A 25953-nucleotide genomic window follows, 5' to 3' on the forward strand; every position below is an offset into this window, starting at 1 on the left:
TGCTGTATTATGGTGCTCAATATCTGCACGTGGCAACCAGCAAAAGGTTGGTTTTTAACTAAATTCCAGTGGCTCGGGAGCCTGCCTTGAGCCGCAGGCGATACCAACACCGAGGCCGTTTGGCTGCAGTGTTAGGTGCATTGGAAGGAGCATCATCCAGTGAATTAAACCATCCTTATCACTGCTGCTACTGTGGGGACTTAACCATTTCGATCCATGAGCCTCCGAGAGCAGAATGTGATCCATATGGTTGGCTCTTATGGCAAAGACTGGTGCAAAGTCTTTGTTGCCATGCACGGCCAACAACCGTCTATCGGAGGATCCGAATGGTTAAGCAGGTAACAGGTCTGCAAAAGTATCTTTAATATATTTTTAGCTGCAGTATTTTTACTCTCGTGTCGATGCACTGTTGAATCAGCAGCTGGAAGAATTCATTTTCACCTATCGTTGTGCCATCTATGTAAAAATTAGATAAAGTTTGCTTTTCTATATTTAATCTAGGTGGACAGTATATTATTGTCAGCCTCTGTGGAACATTTGAACTATTGCAATGTCCGTGTCGCTAAATAGCGCTTTAGAAAGAGCATTAGCTTTAGCTGACTGATTGTCTTCAAAAGTTTTAGTAACAACGATGTCTGGAGTTTTTATAAACTTGGCAACTCGTTCCCGAATGCCTGGATCTTAAATCTTACGGCAAGAGAAAACTAGCGACAGTCGTGTCGCGTAGCCTATACCCCCATGTTCCGCTGCCTTCATTCGGGTAACGAAGGAGTCATTTTTGTAGAATTTACCTTTTGCAAAACCTGCAGGACTAAAAACACGACTGGTTTATAAAAACTCTGCTTGAATTTACTAATCTCACCCAGAAGCGTGGACTCCGCGTCCTACAAAATCTCATGATCCCCAGCCAAAGTCTCTAATGCCCTTTCTTAACACCTGTAAATAGAGGAGAAACGTATTTACTGATACTGAAAGTTGTGTTCAATGCTGAGTATTTTTCAGAAGTTCATTTAGTTTGATGCGTATTGTTCTTTTTTTTGTTTGTTTTTCTGCCTAAAGTGTCAAAAGTCCTAAAAGAAGCCAAATTCTATTTTAACATGATGATGTCGAGCACTTTTTTATTTGTATATGTGTGTGTATGTGTGTTTGAGCACTGATCTTTAGAGTTTGGTGGCATCTCAGTGTTGTGACTTCATTGCCAATGTAAAAGGTTCTGGTGTTGCCCATTCATTTCTGGAGACAGAATTCAACCAAATAAAGTGCTTCCATTTGAAAGCGAATATTGACCTTGGAACAATGAAAGGAAAATCATCCGCATATTTAAATAAACATCTAATTCCAGAAATACGATTTCACTGGGCCCTTTTCATCACCCAGGGAAGAATAAAAATGGTTTTGTCGCTTCTCTTTCCCAATAAAACCAGATAGGGGCTCCTCTGATTGAGCCAGGGATTGGATCCATGGCTCCCCGGTGGGTTTTCTGCTCTTCCAGAGGTGTTTCCAGTGGGGAATGGGAATTTAGCTGGGACGTACTGTGCCAGCCAGATATAAATTCTACATCCTGGCACTCCCCTAGGCTGCTCTCTTGCTCCTCGTTGTTCTCTGTGGCTGTGGGATGGATTTGGGATTTGCATCTTGCTATAAAATAAGCAGCCAGTGTGGTGCTGCTCCCCGGGGCTGTGTTGGAGGAAGGATGGCACAGTTCTGCTTGTGGCACTCAGGGCTTTGTTTTGGTTTTTATTTCATGCTAGAATTTCCAGGTATTTGGAGTAGAAATTCAGCTCCGTCTGTCCCTGTAGTGACTGCCTTGAGTCGCTGGTTCTTATCAGATCACTCTAACACATGATTTTATACAAGTTTAACATTTCCAGCTGGCACCGAAGAGATAATGAAGTTGGTTGTGGGGTCCTTATGGGGTCATTTGAGGAGAAAGAAAAATGTGTTGCTCTCGTTGGAGTTGCTGGATACTGGGGAAGGACAGAAGGGTCGTGCTTTTCCTGCTTTGGTAGGAGGCCATAAGAACTGGAAGCTTTGGGAAGGTATTTCTACTAACCGAGCTCTGCCTTTTACCACCCACAGAATGCTCTGATTTAACTGGAAGTCTTTGCAGATGGGTTTGATCCTGATTGTTATTATACTGAAACTAAACCTCTTGCAAGCCCAGCAAATACTGTATTTGTGCATGTGCAATGGATGCACATTGTGCATGTGGATGTGTGAAATACCTTAATGGTCTGAACTCGTGGAATAATTTGGAACCCAGACACTTTTCATAGAATCATAGAACAGTTTGGGTTGGAAAGTATCTTAAAGATCATTCTACTTCCAACCCCCCTGCCATGGGCAGGGACATCTCCCACTGGATCAGGGGCTCCAAGGCCCATCCAACCTGGCTTTGAACACCTCCAGGGATGAGGCAGCCACAACTTCCCTGGGCAACCTGTGTCAGTGTCTCCCCACTCTCACGATGAAGAAGTTCTTCTAATGTCCAGTCTAAATCTGCCCCGCAGTTTATACCCATTTCCCCTCGTCCTATCACCACAAGGCAATATGAACAGTCCCTCTCCAGCTTTCCTGTAGCCCCTTCAGGTACTGGAATGTCACTATAAGGTCTCCATGGAGCCTTCTTTTCTCTGGGCTCAACTCTCTCAGCCTGTCCTGACCTCCTTTTCTGTAGGTGTGGGAGAGGATGTTCACAATTCCCCATTAATGTGCGTGGTTGGTGAACACACACACACTGTTCACAGGGTCTTCAGCAGAGACAAACCCCGTGGCTGCCTTCTGGACGGCTTCTCCATCCCTGTCAGTCTGGTTCACGAGAACCAGCCTCTAGCAGTCACCAGAATTTGCAGTTGCACAGCTATAGCAGCACTACCTGACTGATAATTTCATTTGGAGCAGCTCTGGAAAGGTTTTTTCCAAAGGTTAGATTGCGATATTTTTAAAACAATTTCACTTGTTCCTTGCCAGCGCTGATGAACGTCCCCATCAGCGCAGGACAGACCAGCACTGGGTGTGGAACCGGCTCCCAGTCTGTGGGGTTTGAGAAGCACTGATGGAAGGGAGTGTCCGTCTGGCTCCAACCGATTTATTTAGCAGTGTTAGCATCACTAACTTTAAATAGGAACAGTACGACCAAAGGAGAGAGTAAAGGCTGGGAGATGGAGCCGATAACTGGGAAGAAAATAAAACAAGCTTCCAGCTGTGCCACTGGGCATCTCGGAGTGTGCAGGATGCTGCCCAGGAGGGCAGAGATGTGACACTGACTCCGGAGCCAGGCTGTGGCCACATGAGCTGACGGGGTGTGAGCCCTGTGTTGCCGAAGCAAGAACCGCTTCCCCTTCCCGTGGGCTGGGATGTGATGTGGGCACCAGAGGGTGAGAGCATGGGGCAAGGTGCACAGCACTTATCCGGTGTGTCACGGCTCTGCTGCATCCTAATGCTCTGTCTGTCCATCAGGCCATCATCTGGGCATGACAGGATTCCAGGGAAGCAGCGCATGGGAACTAAACCCCCCAGGAGGCTGGGAGGAGGGAGCAGACAACCAAAATAATGCAGGTTAGCACCACCAAGCCGGGGCATGAACAGTTCTTTCATCTCTCTCTTCCCTTGCAGTCAGCAAAGGGCCTGATAAAATACGGAGATAATGAGGTGATTTGGAAATGGAGCTTATAAGATTTGAGCCACAGAATTTAGCTTACAGAGGCAATGGGTAAATGAAATGCTGTAGCTGCCGGCTGTGGGAGGAGAGCGGAGCTGCACTCAGATTTCTGATGAAATAGAGACTCAGAACTAAGCTTTCACTGTTTTAACGGGCAGAGGATAACAAAAAGTACAACTCTGGTTTTGCCCGAGCTGTCTGGACAGTGAATAATCCCTTCCCCAGGGGAGGGCGTTCATTAACGTCTCCTGGAGCTTGGGAGCTGCTCTGTGGTTGCTGAGGTGACAGGTTTGTTTGTGGGACGCAAGTTTTAACGGTTGCCTTCAAGTTGCAGAAGAGCAAGCAGCGTGCTCTCATTAACCCAACATGAGCCCTCTTTCTTCAAGGTTTCAGGCTGCAGCTAACGCAGCGTCATTCTCCACTGTGGCAGAGAACAGTTCTTGGCCTCACGTCACCTGCCTGCTGTAGCAACTCCAAATTCCCTGCTTCACTGTGGCAGAACACAGGAACAGGCTGGCAAGAGCGCAGCCTTTCATGCTGCTCTCCCATGGATTACCCAGGGAGGTGGATTCCAGCAGTACTGACGGCTCCAGCCAGCACCAGACTGACAGAAAACGGCCCAGGCTCCCTCCTAGAAACCCAGAACAGCTCAGTGAGGCTTCACCCGCTACCCTTGAAGCTGCTTTCATAGCAGCAACAGCCATTTATGGGTCTTGATTCCACCCATCACAGGATTTCCAAGGCTAGAAAACCAACCGTGAAGAGGAAGGCTTTGTGAGCAGAGCCTGTGCCCTCCACACTGGAGCACAGCTTCCCCAGCTCACTGCTGCACACAAGGACCTCTCAGTGCGAGGCTTCTCGGCCGCAGGACATTTTTTTCTTCATCTCTTATATTATTTTCTTTCTTCATTAAGACCATCAGCTCGCTGGAAGCTGCCACCCCCCAGGCAGCAGTCACGCAGCCCGCTGAATGCACATGTATTTATTGTAACACATTTTCAGCACAAGGTAGAACACGTAAGCACAGGAGTGTTATCACGGTCTGTACAGCAACTTCCACACAGCACAGACGACACAGACATGCAGCCCTACAGGCTCTGCAGCAGATCCGAAGGCGGCTGCAGCGACTAACAAAGACAGCTTAAAACAATGAGAAATCCCAACAGTGGCTCATTCGCTGACCTCCCCTGGGGCCCGGCCGGGTCTGTACAAGCATCCAATAAACAGGATCATAAAATAAACATGCGGAACCATTTACAGACGCTTTTTGAAAGGAGTTGCTGTTTGCAGCAAACATTTAGTCTAAAGAAGAAAAAAAAAAATTAAATCTGAAGGCCACATTTTTCTTTGCAAATTCTCCCATCCTCCACCTTTCTCTGCTTTCTAGCTCTAAGTCAAAGAGCAGCCTTTCCTTCTCTTTTACACAAGAAGCTCGGGCAGTCCCAGCCCCATGCTGGTACCACCCAGGCCATACCTGATGCTGTGGAATCACTCAGGTTCCAGCACCATAAACAGTCTGGCTCCTCAGCCGAGAGGCTGCTTCCACCTTGCTCGGCTTCCAGATAAATTGCAGTGAAACGCTTGCAAAGTCACAGAAGATTTCAGTATATCCTGGCTGACTTATCAAATGAATGACAAACGCACACCGTGCTGCAAAAGGACATAAAGTAGTGTTTAGCCTTTTTTTTTTGTCTTCCTTCCCCTCACCGCTGCCGGGTGCTCCGTGGCTGCGGCAGCAGCAGTAGATTAGGGAGCAAGTTATTTCTGTTCATTAAATGAGCCACTGTGTACACAAACGCCATCTGTGAAGAGAAGCTGGAATGACCTCAGCGCACCAGTGGGGGCTTGTTTGTAGAAAGCAGCTCATTCCCAAAAAGCTGCTTTACCAGCCTGGAGCTCTTCCCCAGCACTGAGTTACCACCCTGCCCAAGGGTGACCCCTCCAGACAGACTCTGCGCCAACAAACGGGCTCCTCCTCATCCTTCACGCACCCTTCGCTTCTCCTGATGGACATGGAGACAGCTCCAGGCTTCCAGCAGGGGCAGTCTGGGAAGGGGGTTATGACCCAGGAGTCTGAAAGTCTGCCCTGTGTCTTCCAACGATGTCTGCTCAGCCCAGCTTGGAGTTGAAGCTGCTGCGGTCCCAGCCCTGTGACCTAAGCACGCGGAAGGTTGCATCCCATAGCTACAAAGCTGCCAGGAGCTGTGGTGGAGAGAGTAGGGCAGGAAGCCATTGGGAAGGAGTCGTCATCTTCCAGCTTCGTTCTCTGAACACGTGCTGAATGCAGGAAATCGGATACAAGGAGAAAAAAATTCTGCAGGACCCCACCAGTGGTGTGGGGCTGGGGAGAGAGGAACGGCCTCCTCCAACATTTCTGAGCTGATTGCAAGCAACTTTGCAAAAAGTGGATAAAGAGCAAAATGAGGAAGTGGTGGGAGCTGTGCCCCACCAGCACTAAAGTACCCGGAGCCCTTTTGGCTTCAAGTCAGCTTCAAATAATGGGTTTCTGTTGCTGGAAAGATAAATAATATTTATCTTTATATGTCTGAGTTAAAATTAAGTGCCAAAAGCAAAACCTGCAAGGGAACAGGGACTCAGTTCACTGGGGGCAAGCTGGGAGCGGTGGTTCCTTGTAAGCAAACAAAGGGAGAGGGTGCAGGTCAAAACCTGAAGTCTGGCTGCAATCTCCTACCAGAGCTTTATCCAGAGATGAACTGCAGAGAAGCTGCTTCTCCCAGTCTCACCCAGCACCACCCCTGTGTTCAAAGCCACATGGAAGGATGGTGGAGAAAACCTGCCCTTCCCAGAAGCGGTGGTGGGAGCCCTGCGCACCTTCCTGTGCCAGCCAACAGAAGAGGTTTGACTCCTCAGGATTCCCCAGCCATCTGTCCCCACACGGACGTATCTGTGCCGTACCTTCCCTGCCCCATCCCACACAGATCACACAGCCCGCGTCTCCGCTTCAATCTTCTGCTCCCCATGCAGGTTTTCCAATTCTTGGATCTGGGCCACGTTCTGTCTGATGGCAATTTCTGGGCCCCCTCCGTACAGCGTGCTTAAATAAATCCATGTCTCCTCAGAAATCTGCCCATAATCAGCACCTGAAAGGGACAACAGCAGGAATCAGCCGTGCAGCCACAGGCCCCAACGGTGCAGCTCTCAGCAGGAAAGGCTGATGCACCGTTGTGGGTGTTGGTCTCTTCTCCCGAGTAACAGGTAATAGAAGGAGAGGAAATGGCCTCAAGTTTTGCCAGGGGAAATTTAGATTTGGTATTAGGAAATAGTACTCTATGGAAACGGTTGTAAGGCATGGGAAGCAGCTGCCCAGGGAAGTGGTGGAGTCGCCATCCCTGGAGGGATTTAAAAGACATGTAGATGTGGTGTTCAGGGACACGGTGTAGTGATGGAGGTAGTGATGTTGGGTTAAGGGTTCGACACAATGATCTTTTAAAGGTCCTTTCCCACCCGAATGGTTCTGTGATTCCATTATCACACCACCAAACACCGCACAGGTGCACTCCCAGGAAAAGCCAGGGAGGAGTGGTCCCACAGCTGCATGGTCCCAACCCAAGGAAGCTCCTCTGCACGGCCCAGCTGCAGCCACTGCGGTCCCCACCACCCCTGCAGAGTCACCAGGGCTCCACAGCACTGACGGCTCTGGGGTCCCTTCTGCCTTTCCGCGAGAGGAACTGAGCAGCATCAGCCCTCAATACCAGTGCCTGCTGCCCTCGTGCACAGCAGCGCATGAGCTCCGACAGCCCAAGAGGCTAAGAAACACCCAGACACACCAGTGCCAGTCAGCTGGGGGTGTGCTGCTTGGGAGAGACTGGGAATACTCATCCAGGCGGTCCCAGGAGGGACAATTTAAGGTGGGCAAAGCAAGGGAAGCAGAAAACTTTGCCATGAAGGCTACAGAGAAGGGAATGCAGAAAGGGTTGCTTTGAGAGTTAACCAAGATACAGATGCAACCTGTATCTGTTTGGCAGAAGAGGACAGCACGAGAAATGCTATTTCACAAGGTGGATCACAGCAGATGTAGAGACAAGTCAGGAGCAACACAAGATCAGAGATAAAAGCTGTGCAAAGGGGAGTGGTGGAAGGGGCTGGGGCAGCAACAGGAGACAGCAGCCACATCAGCAAGTGGAGCGACCAGTGGAGAATCACGATGGCTCACTAAGGGCCATCAGCACAGGGATGTGCAGAGAACCATCATCCTCTGCAACTCGGCCCTGCCCTGCGGACAGCTGGAGCCAAGGGAGTGCTCTCCTTCAGCCTTCAGGAACACAACAAGACAGCAAGCACAAGCCTTACCCTGCTTAACCTGCACGTGGCCACCTGCTTTTGTGAGCGCGATCTTGCTGTTGTCAATTGGTCCCGGAGGCTCTGTAAGAGGAGAGCAAACATGTCAAAAACCATTCTGCTTCCTACGTTCCCACCAGATTCGGCTTCTTTCCTGAGCTGGTTCTCCTATTATTTCTGCCCTGCCCTTAGGGACCTCTGGGCAGTCTGAGCGGTGCAGTCTGAACTCTGTTCAGCCTCAGCTCATTGTAGTCAGGTGCAGTGCTCGCTGAGAGGCACCATCTGGCAAATCCACTTGTTCCCATTCCAGGTCTCATCCCTGACAGCCTCCAGAGGTCTCTGCCTTCTTACCATTATCCTTCCCCTTGACGAAGGCTTCCCACTCACGGAACCACTGCATGCTGATACAGTAGATGACACTTGGGGACTCCTCTGCCTGGAAAGCCTTGTTCAGCTGGGAAAGCAGAGAAGAACAGAGACATGCAGGAAGGATTTAGTCATTCCTGAGATCAGGGGTAGGGGGAGAGCCCCTCCCATCTAAGCCCTGCCATCCTTCAGAAGAAACCTTGTAATTCCACCACTTCCTGCACACTACAGCAGACAAGAGGGATAGTTCCAAGCTCCATGTCTGCATGCAGCCACACACAGCTTTATTGTGTCCCAGCTGACATCCCCACAGGCACCACCGGGGAACCTCAAGGTCAATCTCCTGGCTATGCTGTAGATCACGTTCTGGGAAACAGGGGCAAGAGTTTTCCGCTAACAGCTTGTGGCAGGTCACTATTTCCCACCTCTGCCCTTTGCCGTGGCTTCCAGATGCTTCCCATACAAACCTTGATGAAGGTGTCGATTTCAATTCTCCTGCGTTTGGCCAACGCTTCAATCTCCACTTGGCAAATGGAGCACACATACAGATGGTTCACAGCGGGGCCACCCCCGAACCTGGCACAGGAAGAGAGGGAGAGGAATGGAGAATTGCAGGAGAATGGAAGTGCTTCCCACCCTGAATCCTACAGAGATGGGGTTTTATACTACTAAAGACACTGGTTAGTTGCAACCACTGCTGTTTTCTGAACGGAAAGCACTGGCTTTACTCAATGCAGTGAGGGTCACAATGCATGGATACAGCTCATTTTGGTTTAGATTGGGAGAGTGTACCAGATCCAGGTCTTTCCCAGTGTACAGCAGGTACTGCACACCCTTAAGGTGCCCTGGGAAGGGATTGTGTCTTGGTCACTGCCCAAGGCATGAAGCAAAACCCAAAACTCACTGTGAGGAGGAACAAAGTAGCGTAATTCACCTGTTGTAGAGATACTCCCACACATTCTGGGGCAGAATCACAACCAGGTCATCAATGTAGTGGTACTTATTAGGAGGGATCCCTGCAGAGGAAAGGCAAGAGGAAGAGTTAACCAAAGAACTCATTACTGCTGGGTAAAGCATCAAATAAAAGAAGGCAGGTCTTCCTTGCTGAAAACTCCCCGATTCCAGAATCTGCTTCCTGTGCTAATGGAAGACAGTCAAGAGTTCATTAATTGTGGTGGTATCTTAATTCATGGCCTTAACTTCTAATCAAGTGCTTCATTTCCAGTTGGTGATTTACAAACCCGAGGGCTCCCCCCAGCATGACAGGTGAAGAATCGGAGCAGTAAAACATGGCATCTGCTCTCTTTGGAAGCACGTGCTCCATTCTCCAAACAAACGCTTGAAGGCCAACCTTGCTCATGGGGTTACACCGATAAATGCTGCCTTATCTGCTTTCTACAGGTTTGTTTTTAAAAACAGAGAACTGAAAACTGTTGTTTCCCAGCACTACACATCACTCCAGCCTTCTGATCAGCAGGACAATGGGGAAATTGTCTCATCTCTCCCAGAACAGGCTGGAGTTTCTGCCAAAGATGTGGATCCTACTGCTGCGCACACCGCATAAGGATGACACCTGGAGTTTTTTGGCTGAAGTATAAGGTAGAGCTGGGAGTTGCTCTTCCCAGGTCCAGCAGCACCGCCTTACCTCCGTGAGAGCACAGAAAGGTGTGATTGGTGATGGGACCAGGCTCAGCAAAGGTGTTGAATTTATTAAGCCACTCTCGAGAGATGTAGAACTGCAGTAAACTGTGCTCCTTCATGCTGGCAAGGGACACGACTTTCTGACGCTCTCGCACAGCCTCCTCACTGCTTTTCCTTAAGTAGGGAAAGGAAGAGAAAAATCAGCAATTCCTGAAAATGTAGTTTTCCAAACAGATTTCAAGGCATGTGGTGACCAGCAAGGGACTGCTGCATCCAGGGCACCGCTCACCTGTAGAACAAGACGTACGCTTCTGCGTTCTGTACCACAGTCTCGTGGACTTCAGTGACGTACTGGTCATCAAACTCGTACCACTGGCCGTTGATCACGTTCTGGCAGTAGGCTATGTAATGCCCACCTGCAACAGAGAGCAGGACACTGCTGAGATTTGGAGAGCAGACAGACGTCAGCCTTGGGATAACGTCAGCAGCACAAACAGGATTAGCAGTGGCAGAGAGCGTCAAAAAAAAAAGAAAAAAGAAGGCCCAGTTCCTGTTCAGGCAAGCTTTGCAGGAGCAGGGGAGCCTGGCACTGTCACCCTGATTCACCTTCCTTGGAAAGGGTGGCTCAGTGAGACAGAACATCAGGAAAGGGCTTGAGCCAGCCTAGTGGTGAGGCTGAAATAGCTGCAGGGCATCTGTCAGAAACCATTAGGTTCACTTTTCAAAGGGTGGAGGCTGAGCAAAGCGAGGATTGAGAGGGCACTTCACTCCAGAAGAGGTGCCAGCCAGTCCCAGAACACACTTCTGCATTGCTCGTGCCCTTCTTGCTCCTGTTCACCTCTACCTGTGCTTGCAAAAGGACTTACTGCCTGCTGTGCCATGGTGACAGATGACTGACAGGAGATCATAGGTGGTGATCTGGGAGACACACTCCTTGGCTAGAAAAGGTCGCAGATCCAGCCCTTCCAAGGGGAAGGAGACGTGACTGTTGATCTTGAAGGAATACATCACCTCGTGCCGGAACCGTTTCAGGTGGATGCAAAGAATCTAAAAGACCAAAGACAAAAAAAACGCAAAACAAAGTTTTGCTGTGAGTATTCTGACCTAGCAATGCATCTCCATGCACCTGATCTCTGCAGGATTTCTTTGCCTATTAGCCATGAATCCTGCTGGCTCATCGGCTTGAAACAGAAAATTCTCTTCTGTTCTAAATACAGGACTTTGCCCCAAACTGCTATTTCAGTTGTACCTCTGGCGTCCTTACATTCTCAGTGGCTGGAGAAAGAAATCTAATAAACAAGCTGGTTTTACTTACCTCTGGTAGCCGGAGGACTTTGCAGTACTTTACTCCATTCCGTAATCTGAGGGAGAAAAAGAAACTAGCTCTAAGCAATCACTAAGGCAAAGAGATGCCAAAAGTCATGGCTGTGTCTTGCTCTGCCTGGGCCCTACTCATTTTGAAATCCAAGACAAATCCTGAATTCCACTAGCGACAAATTCAGGCTCTTTGCAGCATCCTTCCCCTAAATGGAGCATGGCATGAGCAGTTTGTCATGCCTCTTCTTTTTAATACAATAGCTCCATCACTGCCAAGCCACATCCCTGTTCAAATCCTTCTTCCTTTCTTTCTCCCATCCACAGCCAGCACTTTTCCCATCTGTGCTCACAGACCTCTCAAGATCAGAACTCTAATTTAAGGCAAGGTAGATTCTACACGCCGCTCAGCAGAAGAGCTGTCCCCACAGAGGGCACGGCGAAATGTCTGACAGCAGCACGGAGAAAGAAAGTTCTAGAAATACAACACAACACAGATACTGCAAACTTACTTTTTACACCGTTCACAACTGTACATGTTGTCCCCTGTAGACAAAGAGAAGAAAGCCATTATGCAGTTACTCAGGGCACACAACACTGATATGGCTGCTGGGATAGAGTTGATTTCCTCCCCAGTAGTAAATTGTTTAAGTCCTCTAGAGCTTATGGACTGGATGGAGAAAGCAAAGAAACTAAAGTGGGCAAGGAGCCACAGCCCTCTCGACCATCAAAAAGCCACATCTCCTCACTAAAAGCATTCTCACCCAGATTCAGAATGAAAAAGCAGCACCCTGAACAGCTGGAAAAACTCACTTCTGCTTGGAGATGCTGAACTGCCAGCTTTTGGTACTGGCAGTCTCTAATACCGAGGCAGGATTTCCAAGAGATTTAATCCACCTCGTGAAATCCTCCTTGTTTCAGGCTGTCAGGCCCCACTGAGAACACTCACCCTTTAACTCATCTGCTGCAAAGAAGGCAGCAAGGCAATCCTCCAGTGTCACAACGGGACCCCAAAACCAGCTGGGGATACAGGACACCACGAACCTGCAGAAGAGGAGGGATGAAGAGAAAGCGTTAAACACAAAACAGTTGGGCACTTTGGTGCACAAAACCGGTACCGAGTGATGGGTTTTCTTCTAGCTGTAGGTTCTAAGTGCATCACACATCCCAAAGAAGCAGAGAAAGCATGATGTTCCTTCTTTGATTGCTCGAACTGGAAATGATTTGGAAAACTACACCAGGAATTCATTTGCTCTGGAAGGCAAGACTGAGCTAAAGGCAGAAGTAAAGAATTATCAGCTGGACAAGAGATCTCAAGGTGTGTGACAGAACCAGAGGAACAGCAACAACTGGTTTACATGAAAAGACTTCAAGAGCTGTAAGGTACGACACACAGTCATACAAGGAACGGTTACAACTGACATTCTGCTTGACTAAAGACAGCTGCACTGCAGGGCAAACCCTAGAAAAAGAGGTTCTGCATAAAGAACACACCTCCGGATATACTCCATGATGAAAGCAATCCAGCCTTGTGAGGCATAGTTGTCCCCACATGCCCCCGTCTTAGCTGGTACGTTTTGGTAGATGGCAGAGTGCAGCTTGGCCAAGTCCTCCTTCCCTGGGATTGGGAGTGACAGGTCCTGGAATGTCTCCACTGTTGTAGAAACCTGGAAATATCCAAAAGGAAGAGGTCTGAGATTCCTGTGCATGTAATGGAGCTGGGACCTGACCTTTATCACCTTTTTATCACTGCTTGGATTTTGTTTAGGCTAGAAACCCAAGCTGGCACTGAGTAACTCGCTCTGGTTATTCTTCACTGCTGTCAGCAGGATGACTTTTGTCATGGTTTTAGTAGTACTAGAATCAGTTTTCTAATGCAAATGTGATATCACTAGGTCAACTCGGTAACACAGATAAGTGAACAGACCCCCCTACAGAGACATACTACTTGTTGGCGTGGCAGGTTTCTCACACCTGCCCCTGTTTTCACACATCCACCTACTGTCATTTTAGCAGGCCTACAGCATCCCAGTGTTTGGGAACAGGAGCACCATTTCCCAAGATGACATCTACAAGCTAGCAGGCCATGCTCCTCAACTGACAGCCACCAGACGACTCACTCTGTCACAGGTGAGGCACTGCACCAGGCTGAGGATGGAGCCATCGAAGATGTCAGAAATCACGCTGCGGTAACGAAGTTCTTTCTTCTTTTTCCCGGAAGCCTGCATCTGGGCTGAAAGACAGACAAGGAAGCCTCAACATGTAGTAGCTCCTTCCCAGCCTCCTGTCTCAGTAGAGTCACGCAGCCGCACAAGAACACAGGACAAGTGCTGTCCTGCATGTTCGGATGTCACTTGCACAGCAACGAGACAGTGAAGCCCATTGTAAACAGACAGTAGGAACACTGCTGGCACAAGAAAGGGGAGTTAGCCAACTGAACCAATGCTAATGTGCCAGCTCTCAGCAGGCAGAACAGTCTTACCGGAATCCCTGTTTCCATTCTCTTTCTTTACAAACCTGGCCTTGCAAGAGAATCTCCGCTTTTCTGAGGTCTTGCAACGTTTTGCACTAAGCTTTATACTTTTACCTCCTCCTCCCCCTGACCTGCCTGGGTACTTTGTCCTTTTTCTCTCTCCTTCTGATATTTAGCCCATGTTCCCCAGGTGTCTTGCACTGGAGAGGACTGTCCACCGCAGGGACTGGCCAAACACAGTTTTATAACAAATCCTCATCCCTATGCACACGTGTATGGAGACAAAGTGCTCTTTATCCGGCCAGAACATCTGTGGCCGTGCTGACCTCAGCCAAGGGGCTGGGACACAGTTGAAGAAAGAATGCTGTTATTGCACAGCTGTAGGGACAGTGGCACAAGCACGTGGCATTGTGTTTGCAGACTACGCAATGCTAAGGGATTGTGATTTGCAGTTTGCCTTGGATGAGGAGACCAGTTCGATAACAACAGCAGCCAGGCTCCACTCGGAAGCCTAACAATGCTCCCAGCACTGGACTGACACCTGCAGCCTGAATTCTGTTATTGTGAGCCTGAGATGTCCAAGAGGCAGGAAGCTCGCTCTTAGTAACATCATCTCACAGTTCCTTGCCCCATAAGCTACAAAATTCAAGTCTGGCAGATATATGTTCACACACCTCCACGCTCCGCTGAAGGGACAGAGCTTGAGCATGGAACCTCATAGCTATTTTATTAATAACAAAACCAGCATGCAGATGCAGACACAAAAATCATTTCAAGCTCCAATATAAGAGCATACTAGAACATCTGTTGTGCCCAGAGCTTGACTTTACCTGCAGGTTTACTGCAGTCTTTGCCTAAAACTATTCTAGAAAGCATTGATGTCCAGGGGAATCAGCACTTCTTACAACTGTTAATCAAGAGTCATGATGGTTTCCTCCTCTCTTCTGTCAATGAACGCCTCCTCCACATGCTCCCCTCTTTCCCTCCCAGCATACTCTCTTGGCATTACCTTTCTTGAGTATGTAGGAAGGTCCAAGTCTGGCAGGACTGGAGCGAGGAGGACTGCTAGAGAGCTTGGAGTGCATTTCATGATGGACTGGACTGCAGGGGCGTGAGGAGCACCGCACGTAGGCATCGTTGTCAGGTTCTGTTTGGGAAAATGGAGAAGGAGAAGAGCAGTGGTGAAAATTCATGATGAAAGGCAACCCTATGGCAGTCAGCATCAGCCCAGCCCTGCGGGTCTAGCACAGAATCCTGCCCAATGTGCACAGTTTGGTGTCTCAACTGTCCTGTTCACACAGGCTGGCAGATATCACTCCCTCGGAGCGTGGATAAGAATGCATACAGAGCTATAATGAACAGCTAATAATTATATTAAAAAAACAACCCCATGACATTTTTCACACTTATGACTAATGAGGTTTTACAGCTTGCTCCTGTATCCCTAATCCACATTAACAGCACTGCTGTCTTCAGTGCCAGCTGGCAGAGTAAGACTCTTACATAAAGAAGTGTTGAAAGATTGGATATGTTCAGTTTGAGGTGACTCCACTCCTACATCTTAACTGCTGCTCTTTTCTTTCCCCTAAGATACAGAAACACACAAACTGTGCATCTCCCTTTTCCCTCCACAAAGCCCATTAACAAAGACCTTCTTCCATGCCTTTTCCACAGTGGGTATTTCCCCAGGCCAGCCTATCAGATAGAGCCACGCAGATATATAAAGCCTTTTTCTTACATTAGGAAATGGTATAAATACAGAATTTATAAGTTAGGCGGAGGCAGCTATTTCAGCCTTCAGGATGCAGGCTTTCCTCAGCTCCACAGCACTTTAGCCCGGCTAAGCACCTCTCTGGCTCACTTCCATACACAAGCAATTGTGCACAAAGGCAGAACTACTTCCAGGGACACTGAGGAAAATCTTGTATGCAAAACCTTTTGAAACCCATAGAAGGAAGTGTCACATTATGTGTTGTTTGCCATCGATGTACAACATTGTCCTTGTGTAAGATAATAACGTCTTCTAAGAAATAAGTCAACTAGAAGAGGTTTATACCTGGTGTCCGACACGGGCTGGCAGGACGGGGAGCTGGCAGCATATCAGGTGAGGCTCTGCCATCAATTGGCATCATAGTAGTATCAACATCTGCATCCTCATCCACCTGTTCCGAGTTGCTGCGCCGATGGCCACAGGAGAACTTCCTGTCCTTCATCCTCTCCTTCTCAGAGATCCCCCTCCCTGCTTCATCCTGGATCAACAACTCTGTCTCTGCCAGGGAGCTGCTGCCCATGCTCCCTGTTGTCCGGCTTTGGCCATCTCCTTCCCCTCTGTCACTGCTTGAGTCACACGAGAGGAACTCATCCTCCGAAGGACTTCGGTCTCCCTCTCGCTTGTCATCCTGGTCACCCATATCCAAATCCCTCGTCTCTGCAACGACTGGTTCCTTCAGTTCTTCATGAAGCTGATCCATCAGACACCGCAGGAACTCTTGAGTGTCCTGAAAACCAGGAGTGATTCCATGATAGTATCCATCCAGAAATGGGGCAAATGGGAGGGGCAAGAGGGGAGATAGCTGCACTCACAGCCTCTCTAAAAAAATGCAGCCCATGAACTGTAGCCACCTCTGCAACACAAGGAGGCCTGACTACTGCCGAGAGCACCATGGTGATGTACCAGGAGGCCTCTCTGCTACGTAAATGTTTTTAAAGGCTCTATTTTTATCCGAACATCTTCAGCTACAAGACACTGAAAAGCCAGAGAGCAGCCGCAGCATGCAAACCACGAGCTCATTTATCAGGTGTTTTAACCACTGATAACAGGCGAGAGACGAGGAGAAATCAAATAAAGACAGCAAGACATAGAAAATAGACTCCTGCCCACAAAGGAAATTTCATGAACGCTGACTTCTGCTCATCTCAAACCCTCTTAGGGAGAGCAGATTAAAATCTTTAATAAATAAGGGATGTAACCAGAAACCAAAGACTACAGAGTCAAGGTGCAAGCTCCTTCATTCATAATACATAGTAAAAGAGCTGATATATTGGCTTCAAAGGATCTGCTGGAAAGCAACTTGATTTTCTGACAACTGCAGGAAGTTAATTATGATGTTTCTGTTATTTTATGGAAGTCTGCCTTTTAGCCTGCCCTGTCTTCCTTTCAACTTTATCTCTTTACAGCTGAGAGTTTTCCAATCCAACGTACTTCACATCAAAGATAAATATGGACGTTCTTTCACTAATCATTATTTTTGCCCTCTGTTCCGATTTCCTGTCAGCATTGCAGTTCAGATGCACTGTCACTTCTCTTGTAAATTTTCTAATCATAGTTTGATGCTTACATTTTATTCTAAAGAATAAACACAAGAGATAGGCTGATAAAAACTTCAAAGAAAAGAAAGGATGCTACCTTTAAATCAGATTTAGCCTGCTGTAATTCCCCAGAAAAAGAATATGGAACGTTTGTATCTTTTAACTTTTTAGTATAGATTTATCCAGGTTTCTCAGCTCTGACGTGAAGAAATAATACCCAACTCTCATACAGCATCTCAAGAAGAAAAGAAAAGAAAAATCCCACCATCTTTGGAATAATGGCATGGGTTTGTTGAGGCCCCACCTGCTGTGCGTAGCCTCGGAACATGGGGTTGACCAGTTTAATTCCATGGGATAGACTGCTGGGAACAACGTAACTTGGGCTGTTTAGATATGGAAAAAAAAAAAAAAAGACAAGAAGTTAGTTTGCTTATGAAGCCTGGAGGCAGTTTGTCTAATAAACCATAGAACAGGGTGTGGTAACGAGTTAAAAAGGACAAAAGATAATTATGCACTTGAAAGCCTGGGCATGTATTTCTCTATTAGCTGGATGACACGCAAATTAAGATAGAGAAAGCATCTCACAGTCATTTCAGCCTGTCCTTCCAGACAGACTCCTTTCTAGGGCACATTTAACTTAAAGCTCTGTGCTCACTTTGAATTGTCTCAAGTGATTCTTTCCAGAGCAGGGTTTTGCAATTAGTTACTTGGTTTGATTTTGCAGCATCATCTGTCTCAAAATCTGAGTAATTGAGGTAAATCAACCCATATTCAAATGACACTGTATTGCTTCAAAATCTACAATCTTCTCTTCCAGAAAGGCACAGTTCACTTCTGCCGTGTATCTTACTCATCCCTCGTTAACAAGTAGCACAAAAAGAACATGCAATGCCATTTAGACTCCTAGTCTGATTTTTTTCCAATTGATTGCACAGAACAGACATCCTCAGATTTAAGCAGAGCTGCATTCACACTGTCCTTTGAACTGTTCTGGAATCTGAACCAATACCAAACCTTTCCCAAAATATCACCTGCATTCTCTCTTTGGTAAAAATGTCTGAATCGTTTTTTTCCATCAAAAATCTCTGTGCTAATTGAGAGCAGTGCAATTAAGTGCTGCTCAATTCATACGAAATACTCAGAAATGGCCAAGAGTGTTCCATTATTCCACCATTTTTTCTTCACTGCCAACCGAGAAGCTATATATAAAAAAAAATCTCCTTCTTAAAGTTATAAAATTAAGAATGTATTCTTCCCACTGACATCAATGTTCCTACTTTATCACCAGCAGCAGAATATGGGATCTCCTAGATACCTCACATGCCCATCTCCATAGGGTTTGAACTGGCTTAGACAATGCTCTTATCCCTGAAGATCAAATTTCCTCTTTGCTGATGCCAAACTTCAGAACTATAAGCGTGAAACCTGTCCTGATTAGATTAGGGAGTGACCACTCACCGTTTCTTGTGCCAAACCTCAGATACCAGCTTCTGGTAACTTTTGCACAGTGCTGGTTTCTTATCCGTACGGACCAGTCCACCACATTCCAGAAAAAACTGTGTAAGAGGTGGGCTACAAGAAGAAAAGAGAATTCAGTGCACAGGAATTTCTCCTCTGCTTCTGTTTCATGGTTTATCAAAACTGAAAGGTGCGCCTTTTAGAAATCATGCTCAAAAACCTGCTTTTAAATTAAGAGAAGTGATTCCAAATGCAGACTTGACTCCTAACTTGAAACAAATGAAAAAGGCTGATCTGAATCTGTTCCCAGTATGAAGAGATCCTGGAATTACTTCTTAGCAGGATGGCTAGAGAATATTTAGGATCTGAGTTGTCAAAATGGTATCACTGAGGAGAACTGCGAGATGTGACGTGGCTTTGCGTGCAATAAATACATTTCTGTTGCAAAAGAAATGATGAAGTTTTACTTCCAGCACTCATCTAAACACAAATTTAGCCCCAAGGTGGCTGGCTAGTCCTACTGTAAAACTTCTGCTGCCCTAAAAGCACTCCATGTTTCATATTCCTCTTTCTGCACCCAGCCTGGCTGATTTCTCTCTGCACAACTCGTGATGGTCTCAGATCAGAGGTGCCATTTTTGATGTTTAGTGAAGTCTCGAAAAGACTCTACTGAAAGGCCCTAATGCCTACCAGTTAGAGAGAGCCTGAAGTGCTGCATTCATGTAGCAGGAGTTCCCAAGATTTTTCATTCCAGTAAGGCCTAAAGCACAAACAAGAGAGGCATGAAACACTTTCCAGACGTGCTGCATTCTACATTCCTCCCCAAAGGAGAGGGAATTCAGCCCCTCCTAGGCCATCTCCACACTCTGCTCCTAGGAACCTCTCAGTGCAGGTCCTACAGACAGCAGAGTTACTCTCACAGCCCTTTTATCAACTCAATGCAGAGTTACCTCTTGGTTTCAAATCATCATCCTCTGATTCAGATTCGCCTTCATCAGCCACTGCAATCGGAACAGCTTTCAAAGGGTGAGCAGGCAATGGAGAATCCTAGATTAAAGACAGAGAAATAAGCATCACTGAGAGGCCAGCTTTAAAGCAGGAGTTGCGAGAGAAATTACCTTACACATAAATCAAGCCAGCCTTTAAGAAAAGCACTCTGGAGAGAGAAGAACCAGTTGCACTGTCTACTCTTCTCACTAATGCAAGGAGGGAGTGGAAACAGTACATTTACTTCCAGTATGCGTGATAAAAGAGCCATCAAGAATATGCAGCAGTGTCACAAGTACATGTGTTTCTGCTCCAACAGCTAAAATTTCCACAGCCAATGCATTGAAAATTAAGATGTGACAGCTGTTTTAGTTCCTGCTAGGAAAAGATGGCCCATGGAAGAGGCTAGGGAAGGTCAAAAAAGAAAGTCAAAAAGGGAAGGTCAAAAAAGATAATCAAGTCATCTGGAAGTCTTAGAATCACAGAACGGTTTTGGTTGGAAAGGGCCTTAAAGCCCATCCAGTTCAAAACCCTGCCATGGGCAGCGACACCTCCCACTGGACCAGGTTGCTCCAAGCCCCATCCAACCTGGCCTTCAGCACCTCCAGGGATGGGGCAGCCATGACTTCTCTGGGCAACCTGGGTCAGTGCCTCACCATCCTCACAGTAACAAATTTCTTCCTAATATCTAAGCCAAATCTGTCTTCTTTCATCTTAAAACCATTCCCCCTTGTCCTATCCCTGCACTCCCCGACAAAGAGCCCCCCCCCCCCAGCTTTCACGTACATAAAGGGGGTTAATTACTGGAAGGCTGCTGTCGGGTCTCCCTGGAGTCTTGCTGGGAGATTCAGTCAGGCAAGGCTACTGATCCCCTGACTACAGGTAGCCACTTTTGGTGAAAAGGTTCTTACCTCAACAAAAGCCTGGACAATAGTGGAAAACTCTTGGCCAATTTTGCAACAGCTAACCGAAACCCCTGTCGAGCGTTTAACCCTGCCACGTTGTGACACCGACCCACCGGTTCAGTGAACTTGACTGGCGGTGACGGCGTGTGCGTTGCCAGCCGCTGCTCCAAGAACACTTCCTTTTCACAAGCATAACACCAGATGCGGAAAGTGGTCAGGTTCACCGTCAGGTTGTGCTTTTTGGCCTAAAAATTCAAAAGGTGAAATAGCAAATATCATTTGACGTTTGGCTCAAGCTGAAACTCTGGACTACCAGAACAAAGCAGAGGATTAGGAAATGGGATGAATGCAACTCTGTCTTAAAATGGACAACAGAGAAAAGCTCACCTGTGCATGAAGTGTGCTGTGGTCAGCAAAGGACTCTCCACAACCGATATAAGGACACCCGATCTAGTGAAAGGAAAGAGCAGAGGGGCTCAGGAAATCAGACCCTTCGCAAAACAGTCTGCAACTCCAACCCCACCAGAATTGATCTTGCCACTTTCGTAACCTGCTTTTTATTCAGGGCCCAGAATAAGATGAAAAAAATAGGAATTGTTTGATTTAAGAAAGAAAATCTGGAGCCAGGTTTGTGCTCAGACAAAGGCTCCACTCCAAGGCAATTGCTGCAATGGGCGGCTCAGCTGTGCGGTCTCAAAACGCCTGGCTGTTCAAGTATAAACATAAACTGCCCCTGCCTGCTCACATGCCCCTTGTCGTTCCTTCCCACCTCGCTGCCCTGAGCAACATCTTTTGAGCATCACTTGCAGCCTCCCTCCCCAGTTGCCAGCAGAGGCAGGACACAGCCAACATCCAACATTGGACATTTTATTGATTCCTATTGGGACTGCCAGGGGGAAACCACCTATGAGAAGTGAACTGTTCCACCTTGGCATATTCTGACAGTGACAGCCTTTAATCTAGGGAGCCTTTTCCTTGGAATCCATCAAAAAACAGTTCCACTGTGAACCCCCTCTTTGCTTCCCGTATCATGCAGACAAAGAGCAAGCCATTTTTACCTGAAGACAAGCCCAGAGATTTGGTCCCACAGCTCCACAAGACTGGCAAGTTCCCTGTGTATTCATGATAAAAGAAAGTTTGTTTGCTTGGTTGGTTGGTTTTTAAGTAAACTAGTCTGTCAAGAACGGAAAACTCCTCTATAAGAGAGGCCTCGCCAACCTGCAGCTCACAGTATTTCATTTCTTAATACTACACCGCCAATTAAACACATGCAAAGTGACATATCTGAGCAGGATAAAATGACAGTGAGAAATAGATCAGATGGAGCTGACAAAGGTTTACGTTATGGGACACATGCAGGGTTCCTCAGCACTGGAAGAAGAGTTTCTGCTCCGCCGATATGGAGATAGGCAGCTTATTCTTTGGAAAGCAAACATGCAAACCCATGCACAACAGCTAAAAGGGAAAGCGCTGACAACCAGAACAACCTGTACCTTGGATTTGAGCACCAGATCGTCTCTGGTCACCTCTCCTATGGAATCCAGGTGAGGACAGATGTCCCTTGTATCCTCCATTTTCACCAGCGCTCACCTGCAGGGAGGTGTTTCCCTAGGATAAGAACAGATAGTTCCTTTCAGTTACGTGTCAGATCTGCTCTCACAGATGGCAAGAAGATAAATCAGAATGTTTCGTGTATTAGAGATTACGATATCCATCTTTAACGTTCAGTGATCGGAACAAATGTAAAATCTGGAGTCAGTCCCGTTAACTAGCACAGCTCTGACCCATGGCTGAGCGGCTGCATTGTGGTATTGAAGGGAAGCGAGCAAGGCAAGAGGGAGGAGAAGGAAATGTAAATAGAGCTAATAATCCCTACAATACAGGATGTGTGTTTGGAAAGGCAGGGAGGTGCTCAGTACACAGGCACAGCTTCAGCAGCCCGGCTGTCAACTCGGTGTCAGGAACGGGGCTGGATTTGCAGTAGCCTCCAAATCAACACAGCGGTTCACTGACCCACTGACACTCTCTTCTTAATCCTTGACTGTCTGGATCATGTAGCACCTCCAAATGATGCTGAGTCCTACGGCAATAAATAAACACTGCCATTAACTCAGGCATGCTTTACATATGTAACTGAACTGGTCTGCAACACCACCAGTGCTCCAGGAACCCGATTTGACCGATGAGCTATGGTCTCCCCCCTGGAAACTGGGTGTTCTGGCCTGGCTCTGCAGGTAGGGTGGGAAAACAAACATGGTGATCTGGAACCAACCTCTTCTTGCCAACACACACACAGCACGGAGAGACAGAAATCTAATTAGCTTGTTGGCATGAAACTTAGATCAAAAGCGAAAGGGCACTGCAGCCCAAGACACCAGTATTTAGTGTATGGCGTCTAGTTGCTTCACGGTACCCATACTGTGCTGATCTGAATCTAACATTTGATCTGTAACACTGATAACCAGCCTTCAGTCTCTGAGAAATTTACTGTTTGATGGCAGATTTGAACAACACGAGCCACGTCACTCTCAAAGACTGTACAAAACATAACCGCACTGTTCCATCCAGTTCGTTCATCCGAACACTGCAAGGATAGAGGATTTCATAGCTGCATGCTTCTGAGAACAATAAACACTTTCATGGTGGTCCCTGGGTGTATATAAGACTTTAAACATGTCTCAGTAACATGCAGCTATAAAAAAGGAGATTAAAAGAGTCTGTGTCTCTTAAGCATAGTTTAAGTAGCCTCATTTGTGGCAGTTAAAGAAAAAAAAGAAGATAAGTGATACGAACACCACAGACCAGGCTCCACAATATTACTGTTGGCTGGAAATGAAGCAGATATGAAAAGCCCACATCATTACAAAAAAAGAAATGGAAAAATCTGATGACGTTAATAGCTCCAGAAGCACGGCTGCTGCTCTCTGTTGCTTTCACATTTTGAGGACATTTGAAAGAATTCCCAGTGTTATCTGGTCTGAATCACTGACAGCGAGGAGAAAAAAAGAGGGGAGAAAAAGGATAAACAAATAAGCCATATCAGCAACACTTATCTTGGGAGCTGAAAAGCTTGTCTAGCACCTTGCTTGGCAGAAGACAAACCTCAGTGTTTTTCCAGCATTCTTTGGAACCGAATAAACTAAACTGGAGGAGCAAAGCAAAACCAGAGGGGGAAGGAATCATATGTTCATACTAGAAAACACAGCAGTGGTTGTAATCAGGATCTCAGTAACTTGTGAAGAGATGCTTAACGAACAACTGAGAGACTTCATGCAGCTTCACAGAGAAGCAAATAGCATCATGTAACAAATGTTGATTTAAAAGACAAGTCACAAGACCGCAGTGTCTTTGACTGTCACATAAAACTGGGGCACTTCCAGGCTTAAGAGTTCCTTCCTCAAAGCCGACCCCTTTTCCCAAATGCACCAGCTGGTCCAGTTAAAGAAAAAAAACATCCGTGCCATGTTTGCTAGTCAACCGTGCTTGATTTCTTATCCCTTCCTCAGCAAATCTAATGAATAAAACATTGTTTCAAAATTAAGTCCAGACCCCTTAATCTTCACCAGCTTAAACTAACTGGGAACCGGTTCTGGAGTGTTAAGCACAGCCAGGTGGATGTGGGTGGTTTTTAGAGCATTCCACGGGACCATCCCTCCACTCAAAATCAAAACCATGCCTTTCAACTTTCCACTGCTGAGAGGCTGATCTTCCCTTTTCTTACAAAGCAAGGAAAACCTCATTTTCACTCCTCAGCCCGGACCGAACGCAGCAGAAAAGGTTTGAGTTGTACATGTTGAGAAGGAAGTATTCAATCCCTGCCTTCCCACGACTCTGCCCAAAGAGCTTTAGCTGGCGCACACGGCTCTCTAAGCCTGCTCAGGAAACCAGGAATTCAATCAAAGCACACACAGCTCTCAAAGGCTGCTCAGGAAACCAGGAATTCAGTGGAAGCACTGCCAGAAAACTGAGCTGAGCTTGTCAAAATGCACTGGGTATGACGGGAAAAGAAGTTACCTTAAAACCAGTCCTTCAGCCTGTCTTTTCCAAGCACCACCATGGGAGAACAGCACGCGGACATGTCAGAACAATTTCGCCGTAACTGCAACCTACTTCCAGTCGCTTAAACCGCTGCCAAACCCACTGTCTCTGCCTGCTCCAGCAACACAGTTCTCAAGGGTTTATTTTTGCTCGAAACAACTTGTGTGGTTTCTACCAAAGCTAGAGCCAGCTGTCAGGAATGTCAGACACGAGATTCACCGACTGCGGAGTAGCTGTTTGTATGAATAAAAGAAATCTTAGCACTGTTTACCCACACAATACCAGGTCTGCTCGCTCATCTTGCATAACCTCCCGAGATAAAGAAGTCTCTGCAGCTGCTCTTAGTGACATTTTATACTTGAGAGACCGAAGAAAGAAGTATTTACTGAACTGCCCTACTGACAAGAACCAGGAAGCAGGCACTTCTGGCTCTTAACTAAATGCTTGCACCCCATCACGTACAGGAAAGCCAGGCCTTTTATGTAGAACAGGCAAGAGAGACAAGGTTTTAACATAGATTTATTACTGGAGGTCGCAACACACCAGCGCACCCGGAGACTTAGCTTTTAAGGAAAAAAACCACCTTCAGGAACACCTGCCTTGCCCTGCTACATCGCTCCCCAGCACAGCAGCCCCCTCGAAAGACAAGATGCTGTGTCTGCGAGTAGAGTTTGATGTTAATCATAGAATCATAGAAAGGTTTGGGGTGTAAAGGACCTCAAAGCCCATGCAGTTCCACCACCTGCCATGGGCAAGGACACCTCCCACTGGAGCAGGAGGCTCAAAGCCCCATTCAACCTGACCTTAAGGAAAAGAAAGCTGGGGAGGGACTGTTTACAAAAGCTTGTAGTGACAGGACAAGGGGTGATGGGTACAGACTGGGAAGGGGCAGATTTAGACTAGACATAAGGAGGGATTTCTTCACTAGGGTGGTTGTGAGGCCCTGGCCTAGGTTGCCCAGGGAAGTGGTGGCTGCCCCATCCCTGGAGGGGTTCAAGGCCAGGTTGGATGGGGCTTGGAGCCTCTGATCCAGTGTGAGGTGTCGCTGCCCATGGCAAGAGGATGGAACTGGATGGGCTTTGAGGTCCCTTCCAACCCAAACCATTCTATCCCAGGAGGGGCTACCCCGGTCTCCCCGAGCAGAGGGGCCCCGGGCTGGGGCTGCCCCCAGTCTCCCCGAGCAGAGGGGCCCCGGGCTGGGGCTGCCCCCGGGTCTTCCCGAGCAGAGGGGCCCCGGGCTGGGGCTGCCCCCGGGTCTCCCCGAGCAGAGGGGCCCCGGGCTGGGGCTGCCCCCGGGTCTCCCCGAGCAGAGGGGCCCCGGGCTGGGGCTGCCCCCGCCCCCCAGCACCCCTGACAGAGCAGCCGGCGGCGCCCCGGCCGTGTCAGCGCGCTCCTGCCCACCCCTCCCGCTGACCCCGACATCGCACACACCTCGTGGGCCGTCGGGAGGGGTCAAACCCCGCGGTGCGGGCGGGGTCCCCGCGAAGACAGCAGGGTCGCGG

General features: G+C 47.7%; 1 protein-coding gene across 4 annotated transcripts; it reads right to left on the bottom strand.

Moving 5' to 3' along the window:
• Nucleotides 1–4628: 4628 nt before the first annotated feature.
• Nucleotides 4629–25938, bottom strand: USP20 (ubiquitin specific peptidase 20). Of its 4 annotated transcripts, none has more exons than XM_009569465.2 (25): nucleotides 25883–25938; nucleotides 21907–22021; nucleotides 21472–21525; nucleotides 20801–20863; nucleotides 20527–20658; nucleotides 19472–19568; nucleotides 19212–19281; nucleotides 18522–18635; nucleotides 17368–17446; nucleotides 15811–16252; nucleotides 14764–14901; nucleotides 13402–13514; nucleotides 12776–12948; nucleotides 12231–12325; nucleotides 11794–11827; nucleotides 11283–11328; nucleotides 10834–11014; nucleotides 10257–10383; nucleotides 9972–10141; nucleotides 9261–9342; nucleotides 8794–8902; nucleotides 8312–8414; nucleotides 7973–8044; nucleotides 6578–6762; nucleotides 4629–5938 (listed from the first exon to the last, which is right to left on the bottom strand). In XM_009569465.2, exons 2-24 carry the CDS (start codon nucleotides 21985–21987, stop codon nucleotides 6602–6604), a joined length of 2736 nt encoding a protein of 911 aa, XP_009567760.2. In that variant the 5' UTR covers nucleotides 21988–22021; nucleotides 25883–25938; the 3' UTR covers nucleotides 4629–5938; nucleotides 6578–6601. The 4 variants fall into 4 exon arrangements, with proteins under 4 accessions (XP_009567760.2, XP_053940326.1, XP_053940324.1 ...); XM_054084351.1 differs by having other exon boundaries at nucleotides 4629–6173; XM_054084349.1 differs by having other exon boundaries at nucleotides 4629–6762.
• Between the last annotated feature and the right edge of the window lie 15 nt (nucleotides 25939–25953).

Source organism: Cuculus canorus, chromosome 19, assembly GCF_017976375.1.
Source record: "Cuculus canorus isolate bCucCan1 chromosome 19, bCucCan1.pri, whole genome shotgun sequence".
Lineage (NCBI taxonomy): Eukaryota > Metazoa > Chordata > Aves > Cuculiformes > Cuculidae > Cuculus > Cuculus canorus.